Below are 19,692 nucleotides of genomic sequence, written 5' to 3' on the forward strand. Positions count from 1 at the left end.
TTGTGCACAAAGCAAGATTGATAAATACATGATTGGAGAAGTTTGGTGTGGAAAAACTATACAAAGCCTTGACCTTAACCCTGTTAAAAACCACTGGGATGATTTGGAACATTGGTTGCGAGCAAGGCCTTCTTGGCTAACGTGTGCCTGACCTCACGTGTTTTTTTGACTGAACAGGCAAAGGTTCCCACAGACACACTCCAAAATCTTGGCAAAAGTGCTTATAACACAAATGATTTTGGAACAGTGTGCCCAACAAGATCATTGTAAGGTGTCTGGATAGCCATATGATGTCTTTATAAATTCAAATAATTTATTTAAATATATTACTATTTGTTACAGTGCATGCAGCACATTTTCCACTTAAGAGAGCACAGCTGAAAACCACTGCTTACGTCGCTGTACCACACTTTGCATCATCATGGAGCACATCCAAGAAACACTGGGCAGAAGACCCAGACAGGGACCCCCTTGTCTAGGCACCTATCTAACAAAAGACATCAGGTACTTATTAATGAACTTTCTCCCATAAGCATTTTTAGATGCTAATCAATTCACTGGTTCATTTAAGGATTGTGGAAAGAGACAAGTACCATAAGGAAGCCTACACAAGAAAACATGCCAGTTAGAAATGAGTAAGAAATGACCTACGTGATGGCACCCTGCTCTGGGGAAGTCCCTAGGACAAGCTCTAAATCCACTTCAAATATGTCTGCAGGAGTTACTCAAGATACAAGATACTATGCCAAGCGCAGGTAGTGATGATGCCACACAACTCCAGCAACCCAGATTCAATCACCATCTTTGATTACTGTTTGTTTAGAGGTTAGTATGTTAAAGTCAAAGACAACAGCATGATATGTTTTAATACTCAATAAGCCACTTGACCTTGTGTGCCCTGTGTCTGGGAGCATAGTCTTTCTAAAAGAGAACACTGCATTGCTAATACATGTACAACCCCAAATCAGAAAAAGTTGGGACATTATGGAAAATGCAAATAAAATAAAAATGAAGTGTTCCTTACATTTACTTCTATTTGATTGCAGACAGTTTGAACCCAATATACTGTATTTCAGATGATCCTCTGGCCATCTTTGCTCATCCCTTTCCTGGATGCTGCTTTGGTACCAAACCATGATTACAATCACCTGTTTACATTACCTGTTTGAAATCACATAATTATTTAGTTTTTTCACCTCATTACTAGCCCTAAATTGCCCCCGTCCCAACTTTTTTTGGAATGTGTTGCAGGCCTGAAATGCAGGAATGGATGTTTATTAATAAATGAAATGACGTTGAGCAGACAAATGAAATATCTCAGATTGAATCCTGTCTGCAATCAAATAAAAGTCAAAGTAAATGTAAAAAACACTGTTTTTTTTTATTATTTGCATTTTCCATGCTGTCCCAACTTTTACTGATTTGGGGTTGTATTATTTCGCAATAAGGGGACAAGCAGACATAAACAATGCCATAAAAGGGACCCCACACAGTAACAGAGCCAGCGGTCATTCAGAACTGTACCATTCTTTTGGTGTACATGGTGCATACACTTGTGCAGAATAGAAGTGAGTCATATCATTTTTTCCATATCTTTTAAGTGTAGTACTTATTGTGTAGTACCGCTCATTTAGATATTTCCATTTTCATTGAAACTTGGTCACAAAGAGGTTAACTACCGAATTGTCCTACTGTCCACCTTTTTTTCTTCATTATCTGTGTTTTTGTGTAATTCTTTAAAAAATGCTTAATTACAAATACAGGAATAATACAGGTTACCCATAAAACATAACAAAGCATTTAAAAAATATCTATTTATCAATGTTAAACAATTACAGTTTAAAAAAAAACATTAAGAACGTAGAATCATAACCATATTTATAGTGTAAAAATATAATAAAAGGCTAATACACGTGCATTAAAAAATCTTAAGCTGGCCCATCTACTTTTTACAAGAATCCATTCAATATTTTGTTATGATTGGATAAATGCATATCTCAGAGAAGATAAAGGGCTGGTATTTTATGTTTAAACACTGACATAACTATCTTTTCCCCCAGAACTCTTCTTTCCTCTTCTGAGCACGATCCAAAACCTGCGATGCCATAGAACAGGAGGCTGCTGACCGAAAGGAGATCTGAGACATCCTGTCATCTAAATATGATAGAGAGAAGATAAACCAAACTTAATAGGAAGATTTTCAGCCTGAAAACCTAAAGAAAGAACATTTTAATGCTCTAAAACATTTTTACATTTTTAACATTGTTCACAAGCCCACGTAAAGTAAAACCAGACTGGCATTTTTTGTTGAATACCTGTAAGCTGGTTCCAGTCTGTGCACCACATAAAAGCATGAAGCATGCCATAAGTAGGTTACTTTGCACTCTGACCAAACAACCAGATTGTTCATGTCTAACCTTCTTGGAATGAAAGTGTGCAGACCTATAAAAGTAATTTCCAGATTGGTTTACTAAAGATGGTGTCAGCATATCACTTCTTGTCTTTGGACTTGGTCCAAATATTTTATATGATGGCTTGATTGTAGAATTATAGGTCACACAATATATATCTATTTATATGAGCCAGGGTAGCTTTTTATTTTACTCATATTTCAACTATTTCAGTCATAAAACAATTTAGCATTAAAGCTACAGTTACCGAAATTAATGTTGCTTTATAACAATTGTAATAGTATAAATATTTTTTACGATTAACTCTTTGTTTTAACTGGACATATCAAATGAACTGACTGGGTAACAATTCCACCTATACAAAGCAAGATCATGAACAAAAACAACTCACTGCATAAAAACAGAAGCTGGAATCTACAGTATTATTACCTCACACTCTTAACTTTGAGATTTATAAACCTGCCATTGTTGTTCACACATGAATAACTCCAGATTGGTCTGTGAGAGAAGTTTCTCTTTTTCTGGATTTCCCACCCCTTTATCTCTCAATTTAGTCTTTTCCAAATCCCAATTGTGACTCTGTCGCTGCTTGGACAAACCCCGATCTGATCACGCAGATCTGGATCACAACAAGCTCCCTCCGACAGGTGTCCAATCTGAGGTCACTTCTTATCACCTGCGCTGGTTCCGTTTTCCATGTGACACTCCACACACGCTAACACAGTTGGGAAGAAACCCTGTCTGACCTTCCCTCTCTCAAACACAGCCAGTTGTGTTTGTGTGGATGCCCGGACAGGTCGGTGGCTCTGCTGAGTGTTACATGAGCACCGAGATTTGCATTTACATTTTCGGCATTTAGCAGACGCCTTTATCCAAAGCGACTTACAGTAGTGTGACAGTATACAATCTGAGCAATTGAGGGTTAAGGGCCTTGCTCAAGGGCCCAACAGCAGCAACCTGGCAGTGGTGGGGCTTGAACCAGCAACCTTTTGATTACTAGTCCAGTACCTTAACTGCTTGGCTACAACTGTCCCTAAAAATACATCTACTAATTAAAATAAATACATCTACTAATTAAAATTATAGAAAATTATGATAAATACTTATGAACATGTTTTTTGGAATTGTTATTCTGGTTTTATAAATAGCAATAACTTTTAGACATTTAATTAATTGTTATTTTTAAAGGGGAACATAAAGCAAGCACACTGCCACTGGGATCCAGGGTTTGAATCCCGATGATTGGCTATATTGGAAAATAGGAGGTGACCGGGATTTATTACTGCATTGCAGCCAGTAATTCCAGGGAAACTGGACCCACCACAACCTTAACCAGGATAAAGCAATGCTAAAGCATGAAAATAAATGAAATGAAGAAACATTATAAAATTATACACTGCCTGGCCAAAAAAAAGGTCACCACCTGGATTTAACTAAGCAAATAGGTAAGAGCCTCCCATTGGATAATTACTGCATGGGTGATTATGTTTCAGCTGGCAACAAGTTATTTAACCCTAACTGATGCAGTGAGTAGCTTCTCATTTGTTAAACAACCATGTCGAAAAAGACACATCCTGTGGTCGTGGAAAAGATGTTAATCTGTTTCAGAAGGGTCAAATTATTGGCATGCATCAAGCAGAGAAAACATCTAAGGAGATTGCTGAAACTACTAAAATCGGGTTAAGAACTGTTCAACGCATTATTAAAAAGTGGAAGGACAGTGGGGAAACATCATCTTCGAAGAAGGAATGTGGTTGGAAAAAAAGTGATGCACCCATCATGCCTAGTGCCTACCGTACAAGCCTGTAGGGGCAGTGCTATGATCTGGGGTTGCTGCAGTTGGTCAGGTCTAGGTTCAGCAACATTATGTGCCCAAAGAATGAGGTCAGCTGACTACCTGAATATACTGAACGACCAGGTTATTCCATCAATGGATTTTTTTCTTCCCTGATGGCACGGGCATATTCCAAGATGACAATGCCAGAATTCATCGGGCTCAAATTGTGAAAGAGTGCTTCAGGGAGCATGAGACATCATTTTCACACATGGATTGGCCACCACAGAGTCCAGACCTGAACCCCATTGAGAATCTTTGGTGTGCTGGAGAAGACTTTGAGCAGTGGTCCAAATCTCCCATCATCAATACAAGATCTTGGGGAAAAAGTAATTCAGCTCTGGACAGAAATAAAGGTCAGAGCTGACATTGCAGAAGCTTGTGGAAACGATGCCACAGCGAATGCGTGCCGTAATCAAAGCTAAAGGCGGTCCAAAGAAATATTAGTGTGTGTGAACTTTTTTTAGTTTTTTTGTACCTTATCTATAAAATGTGAATTACATTACATTACATTCAATAAAAATAAAGTTTATTCATTAGGAGGTTAACCAACGTACTGCCAATTGGGCTTACCATCATCAGATACACCAGAATCACCTGAAGAGAACACAAATGGATTTGTTCGATTGACTCCCAAATTACCTTTAGAAAAAGAGCACAATAAACAGACAACATTCATTAATATAACTCATTGTAAAAATCTCACAGTATATCTCCTATATACACCGATCAGCCATAACATTAAAACCACCTTCTTGTTTTTACACTCAGTCTTTTTTATCAGCTCCACTTACCATATAAAAGCACTTTGTAGTTCTACAATTACTGACTGTAGTCCATCTGTTTCTCTGCATGCTTTGTTCATGCTGTTCTTCAATGGTCAAGACTCTCCCAGGACAACTACAGAGCGTGGATACGATATTTAAAAACTCCAGCAGAGCTGCTGTGTCTGATCCACTCATACCAGCACATAACACACTAACACACAACCACCATACCATTGTAACTGCAGTGCTGAGAATGATCCACCACCTAAATAATACCTGCTCTTTAGTGGTCCTGTGGGGGTCCTGACCATTGAAGAACAGGGTGAAAGCAGGTTAAAAAGGTATGTAGAGAAACAGATGGACTACAGTCAGTAATTGTAGAACTTCAAAGTGCTTCTATATGGTAAGTGGAGCTGATAAAATGGACAGTGAGTGTAGAAACAAGGAGGTGGTTTTAATGTTATGGCTGATTAGTGTATATATACAGTTTACTATATTTAGATACATACTGATATTTATTAATTTAGAAATATATAAAATCTTTGTAAAATGTAACTATAATAATGTTAAGATAACCAAAACAGTTCATATAAATGAGATAATAAGAAGTCAACCCATTGCCTCATAAACAGCGTTAATCCTTCTTGGAATGCAGATATACCAGTCGAGAATGGTGATGCAAAGCTGGAGTGTTCTTCAAGAAGAAAATTTTCCAGTCCTTTGAGAAGTGATGCAGATAAATATCTGCCTGTTACGGAATTCCTCATGAAGCATTCATAATTTTCCATTTTAGTGTTTTGGGTGGTCATAAACAGTGCTTGGTTTTATCCTTTTAAACCTTTTATACATACCAGTATGTAATGGGTTTCAACCTTTATCCATCCAATACTGAAGGATTTCAACCTTTATCCATCCAATACTGAAGGATTTCAACCTTCATCCATCCAATACTACAGGGTTTCAACCTTCATCCATCCAATACTACAGGGTTTCAACCTTTATCCATCCAATACTAAAGGATTTCAACCTTTATACATCCAATACTAAAGGGTTTCAACCTTTATACATCCAATACTGAAGGGTTTCAACCTTTATACATCCAATACTGAAGGATTTCAACCTTTATACAGCCAATATTAAAGGGTTTCAACCTTTATACATCCAATACTAAAGGGTTTCAACCTTTATACATCCAATACTGAAGGGTTTCAACCTTTATACAGCCAATATTAAAGGGTTTCAACCTTTATACAGCCAATACTGAAGGGTTTCAACCTTTATCCATCCAATACTAATTTTACACCCGGCCACAGAAATCCCTACAAATACCTAAAGGCAGGAAGTCATTTGCGCTATTGATCAGTACTGGCCAGCAGCAATGGTCCATGGATAAATATGCATGGAGTTCCCCCATGGGTCCCCGTGCTGGCCAAAAGATTGCACAGACATTTTGGTCCAGGCCAGCATGGTTAGCTGTAAGGTAGGAAAAGGTTAACATTCTGAAATACTGAAACATCTCCAGGAAGAACTGTTTGCACCATAGTGTGCACCTCGTTATATAAAACTGTTTCATATTTGTTGGTAGTTTTTCAACCATGCACAGCAATCATTTGACCTAAAGGTACTTACTTAATTCTGTGTTTATAGGTAATTCTCGTTGGCTGGCACAACTAATAAAGTGAGTACCACAGCGACATGGGACCTGAGGACTTGGGTTCAATCCTCGCCTTGCCTCCCTGTCTTTTACATAGTATCTTTGTGTCAGCATGGCTTCAGTAGGTATCTCAGTTTTCTTTCACCCACAGGCTGCTCTAAACTGCCCTTAGGTGTAAATAAGTGGACTACGATTACTCTTAGTGTTTCTAGAGACTCTGGACCCAGCACAGCTCGTATCAGGATGAAGCAGTTAGTGAAAATGAATGAATATTTCATTTTACATAATGTGTGTCAGTGGTTAAAATCTAACACATAACATAATTCGAAGTTAGAACAATAAAAAAAGAATTAAAAAAAAACTAATCCCAGTGGAAACAAAGTTAGCGTAAATGCTAACGTTTTATGAAGGGAACAATAGTTGACCCTCTGTGGAAAAAAATACATTACATCATGGAACAAAACATGCAAGTGGAAAAAAATGGTACAAGAAAAAGGGGATGGGAGATTGACCTAAATATCTCTCCCCTTTTTGTCGGTAACTTAACCTCACTCTTTCTGACAGTAAATGACTCATTGTAACGTGTGTATGACCCTTTTGCTTGCCTGGCATTTTACTCCACCCTTACAGTGGGACGTTCAAACTGATTCAACAGTGATCGATGTATTTACCGCACCACAAACGCTAAATTATGAAAGCTTATAAATTACCATTGTGCTGGAACTCAGGGTTCCTCAGAGTACCCTGGATTCTGTTAGCATGTGATGAGTAACTGTCCATAAGCCAGTTACTGGTAGCTTGTTTGTGATGAACTCTGGATGGTTTGGGGTCAGGAGAGAGTTCAGGAGTGTTCTCAGTCCATGTGTCTTCTCTTATAGGCAGCGGGTCAAGTGTGGGCATTCCTGCAGCCGGAGGAGAACCAGACAAACTGCCACTCTCGGCCTGTGAAATACAGCAGAGGTTTCATTTATAGAAGTAGGCAGTTAACAGGGTTACAGGGTAACAGCATTATTAACATTTTAGAATAGACCTCAAACAAGATTCATAGATGATTTTGGCCAGTAAACAGTAACAGATGTACTTTCTACAACAAAGGGGGTAAACATTGGCCCACCGAGGATAAATAGGAGAAGAAAAAGCATGATGTAAAAACAATATAGTCACCAAGTGCACAGAATAAAAACACCTAAAGTATGTGGACATCCAGTTCCAAAACCATGGGCACTGATATGGAGTCGGCCCACATCTAAGTGACTATAAAAGCATCCACTCTTCTTGGTAGGCTTCACTTAAGATTTTAAAGAGAGTCTGTGGGAAGAGCATTTGTGAAATCTGGCACTGATGTTGGACAAGAAGACCATATTTTTGTTGCCTTTTCATGTACTTTACTTTAAAAGCCTAATTTAAAATGACTTACCGCCCAGAGCCAAATATCATATAGTGACAAATATGCTAAAATCAAAGAAACTGGAAACAGGCAAATCACCCCATATACAGTGTATCACAAAAGTGAGTACACCCCTCACATTTCTGCAGATATTTAAGTATATCTTTTCATGGGACAACACTGACAAAATGACACTTTGACACAATGAAAAGTAGTCTGTGTGCAGCTTATATAACAGTGTAAATTTATTCGTCCCTCAAAATAACTCAATATACAGCCATTAATGTCTAAACCACTGGCAACAAAAGTGAGTACACCCCTAAGAGACTACACCCCTAAATGTCCAAATTGAGCACTGCTTGTCATTTTCCATCCAAAATGTCATGTGATTTGTTAGTGTTACTAGGTCTCAGGTGTGCATAGGGAGCAGGTGTGTTCAATTTAGTAGTACAGCTCTCACACTCTCTCATACTGGTCACTGAAAGTTCCAACATGGCACCTCATGGCAAAGAACTCTCTGAGGATCTTAAAAGACGAATTGTTGCGCTACATGAAGATGGCCAAGGCTACAAGAAGATTGCCAACACCCTGAAACTGAGCTGCAGCACAGTGGCCAAGATCATCCAGCGTTTTAAAAGAGCAGGGTCCACTCAGAACAGACCTCGCGTTGGTCGTCCACAGAAGCTGAGTGCACGTGCTCAGCGTCACATCCAACTGCTGTCTTTGAAAGATAGGCGCAGGAGTGCTGTCAGCATTGCTGCAGAGATTGAAAAGGTGGGGGGTCAGCCTGTCAGTGCTCAGACCATACGCCGCACACTACATCAAATTGGTCTGCATGGCTGTCACCCCAGAAGGAAGCCTCTTCTGAAGTCTCTACACAAGAAAGCCCGCAAATAGTTTGCTGAAGACATGTCAACAAAGGACATGGATTACTGGAACCATGTCCTATGGTCTGATGAGACCAAGATTAATTTGTTTGGTTCAGATGGTCTCAAGCATGTGTGGCGGCAATCAGGTGAGGAGTACAAAGATAAGTGTGTCATGCCTACAGTCAAGCATGGTGGTGGGAATGCCATGGTCTGGGGCTGCATGAGTGCAGCAGGTGTTGGGGAGTTACATTTCATTGAGGGACACATGAACTCCAATATGTACTGTGAAATACTGAAGCAGAGCATGATCCCCTCCCTCCGGAAACTGGGTCGCAGGGCAGTGTTCCAGCATGATAATGACCCCAAACACACCTCTAAGACGACTACTGCTTTATTGAAGAGGCTGAGGGTAAAGGTGATGGACTGGCCAAGCATGTCTCCAGACCTAAACCCAATAGAACATCTTTGGGGCATCCTCAAGCGGAAGGTGGAGGAGCGCAAAGTCTCGAATATCCGCCAGCTCCGTGATGTCGTCATGGAGGAGTGGAAAAGCATTCCAGTGGCAACCTGTGAAGCTCTGGTAAACTCCATGCCCAGGAGAGTTAAGGCAGTTCTGGGAAATAATGGTGGCCACACAAAATATTGACACTTCAGGAACTTTCACTAAGGGGTGTACTCACTTTTGTTGCCGGTGGTTTAGACATTAATGGCTGTATATTGAGTTATTTTGAGGGACGAATAAATTTACACTGTTATATAAGCTGCACACAGTCTACTTTTCATTGTGTCAAAGTGTCATTTTGTCAGTGTTGTCCCATGAAAAGATATACTTAAATATCTGCAGAAATGTGAGGGGTGTACTCACTTTTGTGATACACTGTACATACTCCAGTGAAACAGGAAGTCATCTCCGCTCTGCTACCGGCAGTCTGAGCGCTGGTAGATTGGCTTGTTGTTCAAAGGGAGGGCGATGCAGGGGATTCCTTATAACTGATGCAATTACTACCTCTGCTGGCTGATTGATTGATTGAAAGATGAGAGATAACGGGATTGGGGAGTGTCTCTCCATACACAAAGCTGATCCACACATGAACTCGCCTTGTGCAGGTGAAAAGATGCAGTCGGTACTGTGTGTGTTAGTCACGACTCTCCTCAGTCAGAGTGGAGGTCAACATCAGTAGAGAGAAAGCATAATGCAATCGGGTAATTGGATACGACTAGATTGAGGGAAAATTGGGGGGGGGGGGGGGCTGGGGTAAAATACAATTGGGAAACTGCTTCAGTTACATTTTGTTTCTGAGAATTTCAGGAGTGCAAATAAATGTATATAGTATTTGTATAGTCTGATACAGTAGTTCATTTCAGTACCTTGCTTTGTGCTTGTGATGGTGAAGCCTGACTGAGGTGTCTGTAAGGTGAGGTGGATTTTCCAAGTGGTGGCTCACTCCTCTTAGAGGTCCTGGAATGTTTCATCTTCAAAGGGGACACCAGTATCGCACCTCCTAGCAAAATATAATCTGAATTAAAACAGGAACCTTTGCTATTCATTCATTTTTCTTTAATAATTACTTTACTCTAAACAGGGTCAAAGTAGGTCCAAAGACTATATTGTAAATAATGGATACAGGGCAGGAATACAATGTGGACAGAGTGCCAGACCAACACAGGGTATTACAAACACACATTTACCCATTCACCACCTGCTAGTATGTAAGAAATGATAGTGGACTTTGGCTACAAACGTTTATATTTTGGCTTTTTATATGGCAAAAAAAAATGTTTTTAGTAGTCAGACTGCTATTGCAATCTTTAGGCAATCTGTAATAAACCAAGCCATTCAACTAAATAAACTATTATGTTTAATAATGGGCAGCTCGGAGTCGATAGTGTGAACTAAAGCTTCGCAAACAAAACCAACATCCAAGTGTAAATTTACACACTATTTATATTCATTCATGTGAAAGATGCTTTTATCCAGGTATTGAAAGCACAATAAAAGATTATTCAAAAGACTATTATTTTCTTCTGTGTATTTATGACTTTAGGTCCTAGCATGTGGTTTTTACCAGTGACTATAAATGGTTTTTAAACACAGTTCAAGTCATCCTATTTATTAGGATTTTAACGTCATGTTTTACACTTTTTGGTTACATTAATTAATTAACAGGACAGGTAGTTACTGCTTACACAAGATTCACCAGTTTAAATCTTTTTTTAATGTCAAATGCAGTCATGGATAAATTCGTATCTCCAATCCTGGGAGGAAACCAGAGCTCCTAAAAAAAAAAAAAAACACACAGACATGGGAAGAACATGCAAAATCCACACACAAAGGACCCAGACCGCTCCACCTGGGAATCAAACCCAGGACCTCAAAGCTTAGAATAAATTGTATGTCCTGGCAGTTGAGAGATTTTATCATACATCATGTAAAGATTTGTGGGAGGGGGATTATTTATTTATTTATTTATTAGAATTTTAACGTCATGTTTTACACTTTGGTCACATTCATGACAGGACAGGTAGTTACTCATTACACAAGATTCATCAGTTCACACGTTTTATATCAAACACAGTCATGGACAATTTTGTATCTCTAATTCACCTCGCTTGCATGTCTTTGGACTGTGGGAGGAAACCGGAGCTCCCGGAGGAAACCCACGTAGACAAGGGGAGAACATGCAAACTACACAGAAAGGATCCAGACCCCCAAGGACCAGGGGGATTAAAACACATATTACTTTTTTCACAAGTTTATTGTTTAAATTATATACAGCCAGCAAATAAGATTGGTGATGATAAAGTGCCCATATAAACAGGGCTTGTTTGATTGCATTCACAAAAAATGAATACTGAACAGAACTCTTTTTCTAACGTTGGAAAGAAAACCCAAACTGTCAACTTTATGGCAGACAGTAAATTTGTCTGGATGATCGAGTGTTATTGGAGAACGACCAACAAGCTTGCCATGAATTATAAGCATGCTTTAACACTGTCCACAGACAAGTAAGCTTTACATCACAATTGGCTTAGAAGCCACATGATCAAAAAATACTTTTTTTCCCAATTTATGTGGCCATAGAGAAGTCACCAGCTAAAGTCATTCATATTTACTAAAAAGACATTAAGACATCATGTCATACAGATAAAAGACATTACAGAACTTTCTACACCACCAAATTAATAAGACAAGTTGCTGCATGTAATTTTTTGGCATAGTATACTTTTGGTAAATCCACACCTGATGAAAGACGTGTGTCCCAATCATTTTGTCACAAAATATAAACCAGAATCTTCGGAATTCAAATACAGCCAAATGTACTAAAATACACTATATGGCAAAAGGCATGTTCACACCTGGCCATGAGCTTGTTAGACATCCCATTCCAAAATCATCTGCATTAATATGGACGCCCTCTCGTGTCTATAACAGCCTCCATTTTTCTGGAAATGCATTTGTAAGGGCAGGTACTGACTGAGCAAAAATGCCAGACTCAAAAAGGTGTTCATTGGGGTTGAGGTCAGGAATCTAAACAAGCCACTGGAGTTTCATCACACCAAACTCATCAAACCATGGTATTATGTTGGACCAGGTAAGGGCCTTCCTTAAACTATTGACACATTTTGGAAATGTTTATTTCCTCTAGTTGATTTTATACACATATTAGCAGTGCATGGCTGAAACATATAAACTTTATAATTAGCAGGACTGTCCATTTTAATATAAACTAGATGGCATTTTCTCTTTTTTCCTTCCAATTTAGTCATATCCAATTCTCTGACTGTAAATTCCTTTGCTGCTGCAGACACCCACCCTGACTGAAGACAGCCGCAAACTATAACACATAACTTCTCAGTAAAAGTACTGAATAATCAGAAAGTTGCTGGTTCAAGCCCCACCATTAAAATGTTGCCACTGTTGTGCCCCTGAGCAAGGCTCTTAACCCACAGCGCCTTGACTGTAACTAGCTACAACTGCAGGTCGCTTTGGACAAAGGTGTTTGCCAAATTCTATAATTGTAAATGTACATTGTGGAGCTCATTAGAGAAAACATTACACAGTATTAGCAGCCATGATGGGCACATGCTAGTAGTAGTAAACTATAAAGATAAAACATGGGCACCCTCCAAAAATGCTCATCATCGGTTATTAAAAGTATTTGTCTGACCAGTAGATGTGTTTCTATGCTGTTTACCAGTAGCAGGAGTAGTGCGGTCATGATGTGTTCTCTGTGCAGCATGCAGCGTTTTCAGCTTGGGAGTAGGTAACCTGCCCTCCTCATTGGTGCTTCCTGAGCCCACTGCCAGTGACGACTGCTTCCTCTCAGGCACATTCACCCTAAATTAAAGCAGCTTATATTAATTTTTGTGTGTAAAGATTTACAAAATTATTCATATGGCCAAAAGCATGTTGTCGCATGACCATGAGCTTGCTTGGACATCCCATTTTTTCCTTACAACATAAACTTTAACCTTCTAGTACTGCTTTCTACACTGGTGTGTTTGTGGGAATGTGTGCCCATTCAGTAAAAAGAGCATTAGAGGGCAGGCACTGATGTTGGATCATTAGGTCTGGCCAATCGACAAACATATTTATTCCTAATGTGTTCAGTAGAGTTTAGGTCTTGGGCTCTTGGCTTTGTGCAAGCCACTGGAGTCCTCTACACCTACTCCAACTCAACAAACCATCTTTATGGACCTCAATTTGTGCAGAATCCTACAACGGAAAAAGACCTTCCTAAAACTGTTGCCATGCAGAATGAACATTTATTTTATAAAACGGATAGTTCCGGTCCTAAAATCTGATTGGCTGAAGCCGTTGTAAAATCCCCGATAAACTCACACCTATGACCACCTCACATCATTCCATATTAATACGCCACTGAATAGAAAAAATTAATGTTATTTTCGCCCTCATGTTGCCTAGCAACACTGTTAATCGAACTATTTTGCGTCGCGGAAGAATGCTTTATTGTAAGTTTATACACAATAAATACATTTATGAATTAAACATTGTTGTATTTATTATATTTTATGTTGACCGCCGTTGACCGCCGTTTTATAAAAGCAATAAGCCAGGCTTATTGCTTTATTATACATTTATTGACAATGGGTGTGGCTGAAACACCTGAACTCAGAGGTTAGAAGGGTGCTACATACTTTTGGCCATATAGTGCATCATATTTTTTGCATATTTTGAGATCCTTGTAATAACAAAGCTACAGGTGGCTTTAAAACCAAGCCTATTCTGATAATGTTCGTTGCTACTCTACAACCAGTATGACAAAGGTAGCTTAGTAACAAGCTTTTTGCTTGTTACATTTTAAATAATAAATTTTTTTGTTATTGTTATTATTATTATTATTATTATTAATATTATTATTATATTGTTAAGACTCATTGTTAGCAGATAAATCATGTTCATAAAAGTAGAAAAATTTGTTCTTCTTAAAATAATATTGAGATGGTAATAATTATTATTATTTGGTAGTAGTATTTTTACTCATCAAATATTCCAATATACCCTATATCCATGCTTTTTTTCAAGAAAACTAGCAGTTACTTGCTCATTATATATTTTAGTAAAATATTTTATTAACTAGTACAGTAGCTCTTTCATTATACAAATCCATTTTATCTATCTTGAACCCTTACTAATTTAACTGGCAACAGTACAAAGGAATTACTTTGAATATTTCAGTTAAATATATTTGAATATAAACAAATTTTGAATGTGATGCCTGAGACACATAAAAAAAAAAAAGTTGGGACAGAGTAAATTATTAAAGATTAAAAAATTATTAAACATTCATTATTTCCAAACATTCACCAATAAACAAGTGGATTATTGACAGGTTCACCACTATGTGCCAAACATTATGGGAAAATTGTAAAGATTGTTCTATACATCTATCCGGCCAGTCAGTATACAAACATGATTGGCTATTTCTGAAAGGTGGGGTGGTCTAGCCAGCCGGTCAGTATACAAACATGGTTGGCTATTTCTGAGAGGTGGGTGGTCTAGCTGAACAGTCTATCTATTGGGAAATGCACTTGTCAGTGAGCTCTCAGTGCTGGTCCCAAGCCCGGATGAAATTGCATCACTGTCATGACATGTACAACTGAACACAGTTATATGCCAATATATACTGTATTTCCAACACGCTCATGGTCAGGTGTCCACTTGTCCACATACTTACGGCTACAGGGTGTCTATTTACCTGACCATAGATCTGCCTGATTTTTATGCCAAATCGATGGGCATTAATATGCCCCAACCCCCACCCCTGTGGCTATACTAGCCTAAATTCTTCTTGGAAGTCTATGTTTAAACACTGTCTGTGGACAATTGTGTCTAATCAGTTAAAAAGAGCATTTGTGATATAAGGCACTGACATTGAATGACAATTGATAACAAGGCCCGGCTCACAATTGACAAGCCAATTCATCTCAAAGATTTGACGTAACCTGGTTGAGGTTAGAGCTCTAAATAGGTCAGTCGAGTTCTATCACATCACTTTATCAAGCAACGTCTTTATGCTATGACTGTTCTATACATATGTACATTTCTTAGATAGAAAACAGAATAATTTTGCCCCTGTTAATACCTGCTTGTTTGTGCTCATAATATTTGTATGCATTAGTCTATAATCCTAAGTATAATTTTAAGGTGGATATATGCAGTGGAGGTTTATGAGTAACAAAGTGTTTGAATACTTGTTTCTCTTTACTCTATGTAGCAGCCATATTTTCCCAACATTAGATCGTTGTATAAATGAGTTAAGCACTTACTTCTCCTCTCGGTGCTCTGAATGGTCACTGATAATTCCATTCTCTTCGTTTGCCTTTGGTTCCTGAACAGGTGGCTTGTCCCTGTGATGCTTTATCTTGGTCAAAACCCTGTCAGAGGGACTTGCTTCCTCATCCCATGCCAGTCTCCTCAGTAAAGGGAGAGTCGGGTCTTTGGAAAGCTCTGCCTGTTCAACTGAGCTTCTCCTAGAAATGTTCATGGACACAGATGCCCCAGGGCTGCCGCTCCCCTGGACACTATTGACCCTATAGTTGTTAAAAACAAAAAATTAAATAAAATTACTGCAGTTGTTAAATTAATTGCAATTATGATGATGATGATGATATTGAAGATAATGATATACACTGAGAAGAAAATATTTTTTGTAACATGTTCCTAAACTAAAAAGCAGAATTCTTAAATAGTATGGGGCGGCACAGTGGCTAAGTGGGTAGCACTGTCGCCTCACAGCAAGAAGGCCCTGGGTTCGATCCCCAGGTGGGGAGGTCCAGGTCCTTTCTGTGTGGAGTTTGCATGTTCTCCCCGTGTCTGCGTGGGTTTCCTTCATGTGCTCCGGTTTCCTCCCACAGTCCAAAGACATGCAAGTGAGGTGAATTTGAGATACTAAATTGTCCATGACTGTGTTTGATATAACCTTGTGTGACCTGATGAACCTTGTGTAATGAGTAACTACCAATCACACCAAAGTGTGTAAAACATGACATTAAAATCCAAATAAATAAAAAAACAAACTAACTTAAATAGTATGTGCAGTATGATGTAACTGTGATCAATAATCCACCCCAAATATGATATTATGTTTCATTACAAATACAATATTACTATGTTTTCCAGCAGCCTGCCTTGTGTTGTTTCATTTACACCTACCATGATTACTCACATTACTCTGGTTGTGAGGGTGTGAACTGGTGTAAAAAGAGAGTATGGAAAGAGACACTATGGAAAGTACGGAAAGACAAGGATGAGTCACCCCTGCCTCGTTCAGATGCCTCAGATGCCGCAGTTACAGCAGCAATAAGAAATCCCACTGAAATTGCTCCATCAGGCTCAGCCAATGGTGCCTACCTAGGTCAATAGGTCAAGAGCTTGAGATCTCAGCAGTGGTCTGGCAGCACATTAGACTGCTGTTGCACCACCTGGGCACACATTATATCTGTAATTAAACCAGTGGTTCTCAAACTTTTTCTGTCACGACCCCCTTTGGAAGATAAAAAATTTTCATGCCCCCCCAACAAAATGCTGACAAAAATAGGTCAAGTTTAACTTTGTTGAAATAACTTCAAAGATCATGAATGTTCCTTTCACCTTTATTCCAGTCATTTCTGTTGTACTTTTTGACATATCACTAAACTGCTCCTTCAATCAGTCTGCTATTTCAAATATAAAAAAAATTAAATAAATTTTGCAAACACTTTGCACAAAAGATAAAGTTGAATCTGTGCCAAAAATGTGATTTGTGAGAGTTCAGGTCTTATCACTGTATTAGTGGCTGTTTTTCTTTTCATCCCTGTCAAATACCTCTGTATCCACATCCACATTTACCTTCTGTAAATCTAGACCAGGGGTTTACACACTTTCATGGCTTGAGATCTACTGTTTCAGTCTACAGGTCATCACCATCTACTTTTGAAGGTTGGCCTCATCATTTTTCAAAAAAGCTTTGAAGCTTTTTTAAATGCACTTCAGTTCCTGTATTGATGTTCAGCTTTACAGAGCAAGTGACTGAAAATTCACACTGACCTTATTCTGATTATTTGCTCTGAATGTTATCAGTCAGGTTTATGTGGTCCGGACAGGAGCTTCTGATACTGATTCTCAAGCAGTTTTTCAGGTGTTCATCAGTAAGGGTGGACCCATATTTAGACGTCATCATTTTCATGTGAAAAAAGGTTGATTCACACAAGTAGGTTGATCCGAAAAAGCTGTCAAATACAGTATTTGGCAGTCAAATATGTGGAGTTGTAGAAATTTAGTTTTTACAGGATCCGTGAATTTTATATTTGTAATTTAAGTGGCTTGTTTCACCTAAGTGCAGCGTTTCATATTAATGTCAGATAACAAGCTGCAAATTAAACAAACAGTGGCCACATTTCATGTCAGTCACGTTGACCTGTTTGAATGAGGAGCGATCTACCAGCGTGCACAGTGCGATCGACTGGTAGATCGCGATCGACATATTTGGGCACCCCTGATCTAGACTCTGTCAGAATTAATACTTCTAACCTGAAAGCACGGTTTGTTTATTGTACACCGTGAAAAGATTCCGATGTTAAAACATTGGTTCCGCGCTTCATTTCTCCGCCCGTCTGACGCTCCCCCTCTGTCATGCCTCTGAGCCCCCCAGGGAGGGGCGGGCCCCACACTTTAAGAAACGCTGAATTAAACTGTTGTACATCAATGCATTCAATACGATCCCAAAACTTTGACTGTAACTTTGCTTGGATTAGAGCATTGTTCCATTTTTTGCCTGACTTGGTGTGTTTATATGTGTGATACACAGATGTAATCTCAACCAAAAACTAATTAATTAGAAGCTGCTGGATTACATGTGTTGTCCACAGTCAAGGTCTAAGCTTATCACTATAGGCTTGGATGCTGTACTGAAAAAGTCAACAAATCCAGATTAATTTCAATAATTCTGCCACAAATGTCCAACCCCAAATCAGAAAAATTTGGGACAGTAAGGAAAATGCAAATACAATAAAAAATACAGTGTTCCTTACATTTACTTTGAATTTTATTTGATTGCAGACAGGATGAACTTAAGATATGTCATGTTTTGTCTGCTCAACTTCATTTCATTTGTTAATATACCTCCATTTCTGTATTTCAGGCCTGCAACACATTCCAAAAAAAGTTGAGACAGGGGCAATTTAGGGCTAGTAATGAGGTGAAAAAAACGGAAGAAGAGGGTACGGGTACTGAACTGGCCGGCCTGCAGTCCTGACCTGTCCCCAATAGAGAATGTGTGGAGAATTTTGAAATGAAAAATGCGACAATGACGACCCCGTACTGTTGCACATCTTAAGACGTGTTTGCAGGAAGAATGAGACAAAATAAAAGCTGAAACATTAAATCACTTGGTATCCTCTGTGCCAATGTCTTTTAAGTGTGGTGAAAAGGAATGGCAACATTACAAAGTGGTAAATGCTTTACTGTCCCAACTTTTTTTGGAATGTGTTGCAGACCTGAAATGCAGAAATGGATGTTTATTAATAAATGAAATTAAGTTGAGCAGACAAAACATGAAATATCTCAGGTTCATCCTGTCTGCAATCAAATAAAAGTCAAATTAAATATAAGAAACTCTGTTTTTTATTATTTGCATTTTCCATGCTGTCCCAACTTTTTCTGATTTGGGGTTGTAAATATTAGTGTTTAATGTGTATTTTTGACCGGACATTTGTGTTCCAATCATTCATACCTTTTTTTATTTTTCCTTTTATTATTGCTTTATTCCTAACAGGGTCTGATGGGTCTGGTTCACCCTAAAACACCCCTGGACAAAGCACCAATCTATGGCAGGTCTTTGGTCCCCGTCATAGCCAATCATGTCTGTGCAGACGACTGGTCAGCTAATAGCACCTCTGAGATTCAAACCCAGATGTCAGCGATGGTGGGCTAGTGCAACAGGCTGCTGCACCAACCAGGAAATTCAGTAATTATTAAGTTAAATAAAAGAACTATTGCATAAATTAACAAAGCAATAAGATTCCACTTTTTTGGCACCATAATGGATTTTACACTCTTTGGTTGCTAATACTGGGTTAGTGCAATCTGATTACAAATTAGTAAAGCTTTCGCACAAAGCACAGTATAAAACCAATTCTTTAAGCTACATTAATTCTCAAGTAATGGGCAGGTCCTTTGCAGGGGGTTCTGAATCTGGGCACTGCTACCCAGCAATAACAACTCAAGCTAAATTAACAAAAACAAAAAGAGATGTACGTCTATTCTGT

The 19,692-nt window shown here is 38.7% G+C and overlaps 1 protein-coding gene across 1 annotated transcript in view; it reads right to left on the bottom strand.

Annotated features, from left to right (window-relative positions):
* Window positions 1-1,880: 1,880 nt before the first annotated feature.
* mdm1 (Mdm1 nuclear protein) overlaps window positions 1,881-19,692 on the bottom strand; it is a 36,530-nt gene continuing 18,718 nt past the window's right edge. The window contains exons 9-14 of the mRNA XM_063006184.1: window positions 15,715-15,978; window positions 13,119-13,261; window positions 10,291-10,424; window positions 7,377-7,608; window positions 4,819-4,887; window positions 1,881-2,154 (exon numbers count right to left, since the gene is read on the bottom strand). Of these exons, the coding sequence (XP_062862254.1) occupies window positions 2,045-2,154; window positions 4,819-4,887; window positions 7,377-7,608; window positions 10,291-10,424; window positions 13,119-13,261; window positions 15,715-15,978 (952 nt within the window). The 3' untranslated portion in view covers window positions 1,881-2,044. The remainder of the gene's footprint in view (window positions 2,155-4,818; window positions 4,888-7,376; window positions 7,609-10,290; window positions 10,425-13,118; window positions 13,262-15,714; window positions 15,979-19,692) is intronic.

The sequence above is a fragment of the Trichomycterus rosablanca genome, chromosome 1 (assembly GCF_030014385.1).
Source record: "Trichomycterus rosablanca isolate fTriRos1 chromosome 1, fTriRos1.hap1, whole genome shotgun sequence".
NCBI lineage: Eukaryota > Metazoa > Chordata > Actinopteri > Siluriformes > Trichomycteridae > Trichomycterus > Trichomycterus rosablanca.